The sequence below is a fragment of the Mus caroli genome, unplaced genomic scaffold (assembly GCF_978045245.1).
Source record: "Mus caroli unplaced genomic scaffold, Mus_caroli_1 scaffold_8, whole genome shotgun sequence".
In the NCBI taxonomy this organism is placed as follows: Eukaryota; Metazoa; Chordata; class Mammalia; order Rodentia; family Muridae; genus Mus; species Mus caroli.
In genome coordinates, this window is record NW_028227263.1 from 139,973,876 (window position 1) to 139,985,820 (window position 11,945).

General features: G+C 43.9%; 1 protein-coding gene across 2 annotated transcripts in view; it reads right to left on the reverse strand.

The window, feature by feature from the left end:
- LOC147003727 (NACHT, LRR and PYD domains-containing protein 4C) overlaps positions 1-10,015 on the reverse strand; it is a 41,490-nt gene extending 31,475 nt beyond the window's left edge. Inside the window, exons 1-2 of one of the 2 annotated variants that reach the window (XM_085841078.1) lie at positions 9,739-10,015; positions 3,646-5,218 (exon numbers count right to left, since the gene is read on the reverse strand). In XM_085841078.1, the coding sequence (XP_085697204.1) occupies positions 3,646-5,218; positions 9,739-10,015 (1,850 nt within the window). Of the gene's footprint in view, positions 1-3,645; positions 5,258-9,738 lie in introns of both variants that reach the window. The other variant, XM_085841079.1, reaches the window with a different exon arrangement.
- Between the last annotated feature and the right edge of the window lie 1,930 nt (positions 10,016-11,945).

Sequence of the window (11,945 nt, forward strand, 5' to 3'; positions counted from 1 at the left end):
CCCCTTACAGATTACAAATCCCCAAAGGATCCCCCAAGCATATCATGTCCACCCCGGCCTCATTGTCCAAGGGTCTCTCAAATGGCCACTTTCATGGGACTTCTGATTCCTTGGGAGCACTGCCAGCCTGTACTAGGTATAAAATTTTCTGGGGACTACCCGATATTGTCATCTAACCTCACACTTGGCATGTGGAGGTTTACCTTGCATGATGCTTCCAATATTACTCCCTATGTTTAACAGGGTTCCCATTAGATTCCGATATGACCCCACTGTGAGCAGTTGGAATTTGGGTGGTCCCTCTAATTGTCTTGATTTATGACCCTTTTCTCTCCTAAAGGGTGGCTGTCTCTTTAATGGGGCAATATTAAGAGGCTGTTTGACTCCCTTGTGGATAGCCACTTCTGTTATGATGGGAGGAATTGTCATACTAATAATTATTTTATTTAAGTGTCTCTCACAGCTTATCTCCAGGCAGCATTCCATAAATGAGGCATCCCTGCAGGTGCTGATGGCTCTCAAAAATCCTGATTGTGGCCCTCCCAAGGAAGTGATCAAAGCACGGATGGCAGAGATCCGTGAGACCACCATATAGGCTTTTCCTCATCTCCCCCTTGTGTGACATGCCTCCTGAGTGATATCTCTTTGAGGGCTGGTAGTCAATAACAGGTAAGATCCTGGAAGACAGGACAACCTGAGACAGGTACAGTCCAGTATCCTGGGAATCCTCTGAGGTGGGGTCAACAATGTCGAGGCAATGGCACCCCAGCTCCCACTAGGCTGTCAAAATCTACAAACAAAAGGGTGGATATGGTGGATATATAGCAGGAACTGTAGGGAACTATCAACATTGGGGGCCATGCAGCTGCAAAAGCATCTCCTGCAGGAGGACCAAATTGAGGACTGTCTGAGAGAGCAAGGATTGCTGGTGCAAGCAGTGCCAGCCAGACGGGAATTGCTGTTTAGAACAGATACTTGGGACCAATGGGGGCTTGGGTGGAGGGTATTAAAGGAGCTTGCAGCAGTGATCAGATGAGCTTGCTGCAGCATTTCTCACCTGCTCCCAGAGTCTGTGTCAGCGACTCTGTGCCAACTCGCCCAAAACCCCCAAGAGCAGGTAGGGTCGGGCAGAGAGCTTGTCTAGGGTACAGGCAACAAACACAGAGTGCTTGGCAGTGTTGAACTTGAAAAATCCTGCCTTACAGTTAACCTTGGTAGTTTTAGAATGAAACATGAGGCAGGGTTCCAGAGTCCCTGAGTCAAACCTGAGCAAGGATCTCCTGGCTCAAGCTTCAGATACCACTGTTTACTCAGTATGTATCTCAGATAATATATGTGACCTCTCTGCCTACTTTCCTCGGGTCTAGCAGAATAATCAAATTTGCCTTGTCACATTTCTTACTGTGCTTGCGTGCCATATCACATGTGTGCAGGTCAAAGGACAGCTTGCAGGAATCAGTTTTCCTACTCTGTGGTCTAAGGAATTGAACTTAGGTCATCAGAGGTGAGGCACCTTTTATCTGCTGAGCCATCTTGGCAGCTCACCTTACATGTTTCTGAGTATGAAATGAGTCAATTTAGTACATGTTTTTGTGTGTATATGTTTGTGAATACATGCACATGTGTATGTGTGTGCATGTATGTGCCCGCATATGGAAGCCATGACTCTACCTCTTTAGTGCTGGGATTGTAGGTGCATGCTGCTAGGCACAGCGTTTTTAAAATAAAATAAATGTGGATCCAGGGGATGAAACTGAAGTTCTCATACTTGTGCAGCAACAGAGCCATCCCCATATTCCCCACAACACTTAAATGTTTACAAGGCAGTTTGCAACTAGGTCGAGAGAGAGTCTGAGTGGGATGCTCATTACCTCATTACGGCAGAAACACACACAGGACACAGACCACCCTACTTCATGCTCACAGTATGGTGGGCTATCATCATTGCTGCTTTGATAACAATACCACTATAACTAAGAAAAGGAAAGTCTTAAGGATAGATTCCAGGGCTCCTAAAACAGTCAACTTAGTGTATTCTATTGCTGTAGAAAGATCACAAGTTCAAGGCCAGCTTTGATTACAGAATGAATGGAAGGTTAAACCATGTCTCAAAAAATGAACTGGGACTACAATTCCTGCTAAAGTGCTAGCCTAGTATATATGATGACATGGGCTCTATTCTCAGGATGGAAAAAATGTGTCAAGAGATCATAAACTATACACATGTATTTTTTGTTGTTTGTTTGCTTGTGGGTTTTGTTTTTGGAGACAGAATCTCACTCTTTAGACCAGATGCACCTGGAACCCACTTTGTATGTAGCCCAGACTAGTTTAAAATGCTCAGAGAACTTCTTGCCTCAGTTCCCTGAGCGCTGCGGTAACAAGCATGAGACCCCCACTTCCCTGGCTCAGTTTAATTAATATTTTGTACTCCTTATGTACACTGTGTTATGTATTGTAGGCCTGTCCTGCACTTACTATATATAAGCAATGATGACCCTGAGTTTCTGACCTGGCTCCACTATCTGAGAACTTGGATTACAGACATGCACCACCATACTCAGTTATATGATGCTGGGGAACAAATCCTGGACATGTGCAGTATAGCAGGCAATACTCTGCGAACTGAACTACTTCCTGGGCCCCTGTACATATGAACTGATGTGATAATGCTACTCCATATATATGCACAACTAATAATTAAGAAACATACTCAGGCATGGAGGCACATGCCTTTAATTCCAGGACTCTGCAGACAGGCAGGTGGATATCAGAGTTCCAGACTTGCCACAGCTACATAGTGAGATCTTGTCTCAAAACAATTACGAAAAAATAAATATTAATAAGATCAAATAGTATATCTTTCAAAAAGTGAATCCAGGGCTCAAAATGGAGCCTGTTGGACTGGAGACAGTTCAGTGTTAAGAGCGTTCATCTTTCTTAAGAGAATAAGAATTTGGATCCTAGAAACCACATCTAGCAGTTAGCTATAGTTCCAAGGGATCGGATGGCACTGAGGCCATTTCCACATGTGTGCATATGAACATGCAGCCACATACACATAAAATAAAAAGGAATCTTAAGCCAGGCACTGGTGGCACACGCCTTTAATCCCAGCACTTGGGAGGCAGAGGCAGGTGGATTTCTGAGGTCAAGGCCAGCCTGGTCTACAAAGTGAGTTCCAGGACAGCCAGTGCTATACAGAGAAACCCTGTTTCAAAAAGCAAAGAAACAAGCAAAAAAATGAATCTTAAAGTAAATGGAAGCTATTGACCAAAAAGGTGAATTTGCTGCTTTTCCCCCTTAAAAGCTCTACTTTGTTTTTAAATTTATTTTTAAAAATGTTTAATTGAAATAGAATCACATTCCTTTCCATCTCCTGTCCTGTGGTGCACTCTCAACTCTCAAAGTGACAACCTTTTTTAAAAAAATCATTTTATATGTACATGTTTATGTACACACACACACACACACACACGCAAGCTGTTGAGTTTGTTTTTGTTGTTTGTGTGTAAGTGGTTTGTAGACCCACCACTTGCTATTAGTTAGGATGGGTGAATTTTGAATCTGCTTGTATAAATCACCAATACACAGGGACAGATTCTGAAAAGGGGACAGAAAGGAAAGATAAGTGAATGGACTCACGTATAGTTGTGTTCTTGACCTTCACTCAGAATATTCTGGGTTGAAAAGGATAGTTTCTTCAGTGTAGAACACTGTTGTAAGCAGTAGGCAGCAACAATAACATCAGAATAATCCTTAGCCACAAAGTTAATCTGTTCCATACAGTTCATTGCTTGTGCTAAGAAGACTTCATCGTCCATCTCAAACAGACAGTAAAACAGCTTCATGCCATCTATCTGTTCTTGAAGCTCTTCATTGCCACTTATGGTTTCCAGGCATTGATACAACTGATGCTTTATTTCCTGGGACAACTGGTGGCCAAAAAACGCCTCTAGCTTTTTTTGTTCTGATTCATGTAAAAGGCCAAAGATGAAACAGCCCCAAAAAATCCACTGTACTTTGACTTTCTTTAGAAATGTAAACATGACTGTCTCTATACTTTTAACATCCTTGCTAGGGTGGTCCATGTGGCTCTTTAGCAGATAAAAGATGGCTGCACAGACCTCTTGGATAGACGGGTGGAGGAAAATGTAAGATTTTTCAGATTCCTTGCTCTTCTCAAGGATCCTTACGTCCAGCAGTGTGGGGATGTCAGAGTCCATGATCCCATTTCTCCTGAGAGCATCCTCATTAAACACAAATGTGTCAGTCCACATGCCCTCAGCGGCCAGAGAACACAAGCCCTGCAGCTGCTCTTGGCTTTTCTTACTTGGAGAATGGGCATGTTGGGAAATGAACAAATTGAAGATGTGAGTGGTATACAGGGAGGTGGTACGTCGGCAGACAGAGACTGGGTCTCTTCCCTTTTCTATCTCTTTTTTTAGACAAGTAGCCACCATCCAGCAGAGCACAGGGACCTGACATACAGTGAACAGCTGCTGGTTTTCTTTCACCAAACTGAAGATTTCCTGTGTTTTGGTCCTATCTTGGAACAAGCTGCGGAAACACATCTTAATATTGCTCTCATTGAATCCTGTTATTATTTTCACATTTGTGCGCTCAACCCTGTCCTCTATTTTCTCAAAAGTCTCTGGGGTAGCAGAGACGAGGAAAGAGGATTCGGGGAGCATCTTTCTCCTGAGCAAACTGCTCAGCAGGATACTCACTGGCTGCTTCTCCGTGCAGGAATCACACAGCTCCGACTCCCGTTCAGACATATCACATTCCATCACTTCCAAGTTGTCGATGACAAATAAGAGTTTCTCGGGTTGGGATAGGATCTCCTCTATGGGAGCTGAGGCTTTGGGCCACTCTTTGGAGATCAATTCTGCCAGGCTTGCTCTCTTCATCTTCTTCACATCTTGACAGCAGAAGTAGAAGATATAGGAGAATTTGTTCTGAAACACCATGCCTTCTGACCAGGCAAGCATTAATTTTGTCAACATCAGTGACTTGCCAATTCCCGCTGCTCCTTGCAGGAACACCATGTGTGGCTTCTTTGCAGTCACCTTTGATATAAGAAAGTTCTCAAAACGATCACAGTCATCCTGGGTAAATTTCTGCTTAGAGAAATCTTGAACTTTGATGTTGAACTTTCTGGCATAATCATGGGTCAGCTTCTTCTTCAAATGAGCTTGATATAACTTTGAGTGTCCTGAGTAAGTGAGCACAAGGGAAAAAAAGTCCACAACATATCAACGTTAAATTAAACATTCATCCACATAGAGTCTGACCTAGACATTTTAATTCTCAGAATGTATTCTTTAAAAGTATTTATTTTTAATTATGTGTATGTTGGTGGATTCCTGTGGACGTCAGAAGTGTTAAATCCACTCCCTTCTCCCTTAGCTGAATTTACAACAGTCCATGAGCAACGCCGCCCATGGACCCCCTCCCCGAGGTAGCTGGGGATTGAACTCACATGTTGGACAATAAAGCCATGCTAGCAAGTTTGGTAAGGTAGAGCGGGTTGAGGCCCAGAGACTCGGTGGGCACACACCTGAGATCTAGGTGACTCCCCACCCCCTGGCAGACTCCTGACTTGGAACATGGCCACACTCCTTATATAAAAGAAATGTGTCCTATGGTCATATAGGCCCAAAACAGACTTCTCCATGCTAATGAGGTACCTAGAGGCCCAGAGGACTTAGCCAATAAGCTTCCCTTCCCAGACATTCCTCCCTGCAAAAGGTATTTAATCTCAGGTCTTCCCTGACAAGTGGGTATGGCACGTTATGCATTCATTTTTCACCATGGACAATCAACAAACTGATTAGAACCATGGATTGTCTCTTTCATCAAGATCTGCAGTGGGGAGCCATGAAGAAGGCATTTGACTACAGAGCCACAACTTAATTCTCCCATGGAAGACCTCTGTGATCCCAGTCACAACTGCCACCAACTCTGCCTCTGCCAAGCTAAGGACAATCACCCCACTGGGATAAGCTTGAGCTCCCCATTATGCCCCCCATCCCTGTCCTGGGCTAGATGCTGTCCTTTGGCCAGACTCCATTCTCTGCTCTTCTGAGACTTCCAGTGGCGCCAGGATTTCTAAGAGTGTGAAAACCCTGTGGCCTTGTTGCAGACCTGGGGACCCCCAAGCCAGCTTTGGCTTTCCCACCCCCTGAAATGGTGTCTCTGTGCATCCCTACAGCCTGGAACTGCCCTGGACAGACAGACACTCAGATCTTCTGCAAAAGTGGGATATGCTCCCAGTCACTGAATCATTTCTTCAGCCCTCTTATGATGTGTGTTTTTAGAAGTTTGTAAGCTGTGGGCCCAGAACAATGCTAGTTTAATATGAGAAGATTTTCACTGGCCCTGGAGCACAGTTGCATTTCTTTGTGTGTCATGAATGTTATACTGTTAAACTGTCACATGCTATTTCAGAAGCTGGCACTTGAAGTGGGGTTGTCCCTTTTCTCTATTTCAGACTCAAGCATGTCTAAGTACAGTGGCTTCTTGGGTTCTTGTCTGGGAACAGGCTGACCTCTAACTCTGCAACAGGAAGAGAATTCATAATAGCCAGAAACAGGAAACAACCTAGCTGTCCTGCAACTAAAGAATGGATAAAGAAAATGTAGTATGCCTACACAATGCCCTACACTATTCAGCTATTAAAAACCAAGCTATATAAAAACCAAGACATCATGAATTATTCAGGAAAATGGATGGATTTTGAGAATATCATGTTGAGTGAGACAGTCCAGTTCCCAAAGGGCATCATCGTATGTCCTCATTTAAAAGTGGATAAAATATAGCCATAAAATACAGGTACCATGTTATACTCCACAGAACCAAAGAAGCTAAACAAGAAGGAAGGCCTGAGCAAGAAAGCTTGAATTTCACTTTGAAGGGAGAATAAAATAGTCATGAGAGGCAGATGGAGGGAGAGAACTGGAGGGAAGGGAGATGGGGAAGGAAATCGGGGATTCAGGACCAGGTGTGTGGAAGGACAGGAGATATGGCCATATGGCCAAGAAAATGAATGGAAATCTGCAACTGATGGGGGTGAGGAGGTGGGGGGCATCTCCAGGATGAGACATGGCCTGGGACAAGGAAGATGCCCAAGAATCAATGGGGGTGATCTTAGTTGTGACTCACTACACTGGGGATATGGAACCTGAATATAGGCCACCTCATATACCCACACAGGAACCTCAGTGGAGCAAGAGACACCAACCCACCCACAAAACTTTTAATCCGAAATTTATCCTGTCTACAGGTGTGATGGTTTGTATATGCTTGGTCCATGGAGTGGCACAATTAGGAAGTGTAGCCTTGTTGCAGTAGGTGTGTTACTATATGGGTATGGGCCTTAATACTCTTGTCCTAGCTGTCTGGAAGTGAGCCTTCTGCTAGCTGCCTTTGGAACAAGAGGTGGAACTCTCAGCTCCTCCAGCCCCACGTCTGCTTGGTCGCTGCCATACTCATGCCCTGATGATACTGGACTGAACCTCTGAGCCTGTAAGCCAGCCCCAATTAAATGTTATCCTTATAAGAGTTGTCTTGATCATAGTTTCTGATCACAGCAGTGAAATAGAAACTAATACAACAGGTAATGCAGACATGGGGGAGGGAGCAGAGACTGGGGGAATGGCCAATTAGTAACTGGCCAAACTTGAGACACATCCCATGGGCAAGCAACAATCCATAACACTATTAATGATGCTCTGTTATGTTTGCAGACAGAAGATGTCCTCTGAGAGGTTCCACCCAGAAGCTAACTCAGACAGATACAGACACCCACAGCCAAACAGTGGATGGAACACAGGGACTCTAATAGAAGAATAGGAGGAAGGATTGAGGGTCCCGAAGGGAATAGCAACTCCACAGGAAGACCAAAAGAGTCAACTAACCTGGACTCTTGGGGCTCTCAGAGTCTGAACCACCAACCAAAGAGCATACATGAAATTGACCTAGGCCTCCTGAACATATGTAGCAGATGTGTAGCTTGGTCTTCATGGGGTCTTGAACAACTGGAGTAGGGGCTATTCCAAGAGCCTTTGTCTGGGATATGTTCTTCTAGCTGGGCTGCCTTGTCTGGCCTCAATGGGAGAGGAAATGCCTAACATTGCAGAGACTTGAAGTGCTAGGGTGAGGAGGATACGGGGTGGGGGGAGGTCCCCCAATAAAATAATAAAAGGAATAGCTGGACAGGGAATGAAGGGCCTAAGGACAGTTAGAAACAAAAGTCAGAGTAAAGTACAGACTTTTTAAAAAGAAAAAGAGCTATATACAAGTCATTGTATGAAGATATACATACATGGTTCAAGAGAGCTGAGTGGTTAAAAGCACCAAGAGGACCTGGGTTCAATTCCAAGCATCCACATGACAGCGTCCACATTCTGTAGGTCCAGTACCAGATCTGATGTCCATTTCTAGCTTTCAAGGGCACTGTCCATACATGGGGCACATACATATATGCAGCTACTCTCATATGTACATAATATAATTTCTAACTGTTCTTATGTATTTTGATTATAAATTGAAGATTTAAATATGTACAACTAGAATCCCAGAAGAAGGTGGGATATAAAGAACAGCACAGAGACAATTTTTAAAACCAATATAGACTGAAGTGTAAAGAATATCATAGCTGCAGATCTAAGACAACTAGTGAATCCCAAGAAGGCTGGGCTTAGGAAAAAAACCTACATCCAGGCTTATCATGGAACCTCAAGGACAAAGAAATGAATGGAGCCTTAAAGCAGCCATAATATCTTATACCAGGATAAAGACATGTCTGACTCTTAAGATTACAGTGTTCATGAAACATGGATTTTTTTTGATATAAGGTTTTGCTTGTTAATATCAAAACAACCAGAGCCACAACAAAGACTGAGAAATCTTGTTTCACACTGTTACACTATTACATAGCTGTTTCAAATACATATGTAATATGTATGTGGGAGGGTGAATGGGGGATGGGTACAGGTGTTCTCTTCGAACACTCTCTGCTTTTAAAAAGATTTATTTGTTTTTAATTTGGGTGAATGGGTGCTTTTGTTTGCATGCATGCATGCACATCAGATCTGTGCAGTGCCTTCAGAGGATAGAAGGTAGCATTGGATACCCTGAAACTGGAGTCACAGATTGTTGGGTAGCACCAGGTAGGTTCTGGAAACAGAGTCAAGGTCCTCTGTAAGAGCAGGTGTTCTTTACCACTGATTCATCTCTCCAGGCCCTACATCTCACTTTTTGAGACATTTTTTAAAGTTGCCTTAAAACTTGTCAAACTGACTGGTCACTTGCTACCATACCTTGTTTTTATGTGGTTGCTGAGATCCAAAGTCAGATTGTCATGTTTACAAAGCAAGCTGACAAAGCCATCTTCCTAGATCCTAAAAATATGATTTATTTCAGGTGTCTTCTGTTGCTGCTGCTGTAAATCCTCAGTGTTACCATTTCACTATAGAGTTAAGGCTCCAGTTTAGATTCAGGGGAACATTATTAATGTCCTGGGTGGAAGTTTAACCGAATAGGTTAGGGCATGCTACCCTCATACATTTGATACACAGACTAGACCTAATGTGTCTACATGAAGCTGCCTCCTTTCTCAAGCAGAAGAATATCCCATGACACCCAATGCCCTAGGGTAGATGGGCATGAAGAACAGTTATCAAAACTATGGCATGATCCTCACCCACTGTAAAGCAGCTTTGACCAACTCACCAGCAATCTCTCTTCCTGCCTTCTCCATGAGATCCTTCCTATTCATCTTCTGGAAGATTTTGAAGGTCATATTCCAGGCTTGCTTCTCCTCATAATGTTTCAATAGTAAGTTGGCAAGGTCTTCACGAGATGCCTTCTTCACTTCTGTCCAAGAAATCTGTTTCAGTCTCAACTGAAAAATCTCCTGTTTGAGGAATTCCTTAAACTTCATGAATTCTTTCTTGTTTAGCTCTTCTAAGTACCACATAAGGCCAAAATCAGAAAAAAAAGAAGCCATTGTGTCTCAAGGAAGAGAGATGCCTCTTCAGAGAAACAAATACCAGGAGTAAGAAGCAGATGGGATCTGTGGGAAAATCAGGCAAGCAACTGAGTTATTAAGCACAATGCAAAAAAAGGTGGGAGGTAGGGGAGTGGGTCAAAGGGCTGGGGAAATGGTAGGGCTAGGAAAGTGTTTGCTGCACAAGTGTAGGAACATAAGCTGTGTCCTCAGCATTTATGTAACAAGCAGGGTGTGCAGCCACAGAACCTTCAACCTACTATATGTCTTGCCTGCAAGATGTGCTGGGGTAATGATGATATAGAACTTTTGAGACTGGCCAACCAGTGACTGGTACAACTAGAGTCCATGAGAGGGAGCCCATGTCTGGGACTATGTTGATGACCAGGAACCAGAGGCTGCTCAGCACAGAGATCAAAGATGGAACCAAACACAACTGGCAAAAAAAGAAGTTAATGAAATGATTTTTCTGTTATATTCGTACATCAGCACCTACCTTGATTATCATCAGAGGCAATGTCCAGCAACAGAGAGGAGCAGATGCAGGGACCCACAGCCAAACACAAGGCGAAGTCAGGAGAACCCCACAGAAGAAGGGGAGGAAGGGCTGTAGAAGCCAGAGGGGTCCAGGACACCATGAGAACACATCACACAGAATCAAGTAAGCAGGGCTCACTGAGGCTCATGGAGACTTAAAGAGACCATCGCAGAGCCTGCATGGGTCTGCACTAGGTCCTCTGCATAGATGTTATGGTTGTGTAACTTGTTGATTTTCTGGGAGCCCCCCCCCCCCCCCGCCCCCCAGCAGCAGAAGTGGAGGGCATCCCTAACTCATCTGCCTGCACTTGAAACCCTTTTCTTTCTACCGGGTTGCCTCATCCAGCTTTGATATGAGGGTTTGTGCCTGGGCTTATTGTAATTTGCTTTGCGGTGTTCAATCAACATCCCTTGGAGGCTTACTATTATTTTGAAGGGAAATGAAGTAGAAGTGGATCTAGGGGACAGGGAAGTGTATGCGAGGGGGACTGGGAGAAGAGGAATTAGGGGAAACTGTGGTTGGGATAGAATATATGTTAAGAGAGAAAAAAAAAAAAAAAGAGTGTGATGGCCCAGTCCTGTGATCCCAGCATTGGGAAGGCAGACACAGGAGGATTCCTGAAGCCTGCCAGCCAGCTTTATTTAGCCAGCTTTGCTGAGCTCCAGGTTTACTGAGAGATCCTGTGTCAACAATCAGAGAGTAATTGAGGAAGACACTTGATGTCAGTATCTGGCTTCCACACAAACATTCCAGTCCTCATCTCCATACATAATTGTAGTCACTAACTCATCACACACTGCACTGTCCGTTGTGTGTGATAAATAAGGGCAGGGAGCTTTTCAGTATGGTCTCATTTTAACTCTCATCCTATTGAAAGCATCACTAAAACAACAGTGGTTCTCAATGGTCTCAAAGATGAAACCATTCCATACAGTTTCTCATGTTTTTTGGTGACCTCCAACTATAATTTCACTCTGTATTTATGAATTACAATGTATATATCTGGTTTCCTAAGGTCTTGGGTAACCCCTGTGAACTAGTCATTGAACCCCCCAAACAGGTCTCAACCTACAGGCTGAGAACCATTGCTATACCACTTGGAAAACAACAAGGTGAGATTTATTACTCTAAAGAATTACTGATTGGGCTGGGATGATGGCTCAGCAATTAAGAACATTTGGTTCTCTTGCAGAAGACCCACATTTGGTTTGCACCATCTACACTAGGGATCTCCCAGCTGCCTGTAACTTTAGCTCCAGGGGATCTGACACCCTCTTATGGACTCTGCAGGCAGGACACACGTGACGCTCCTACATACACTCAGGCACACACATACCCATACATGTTAAAAGAATACTGGTACCTCTACTTCTGTGATACCAGGTAGAATGC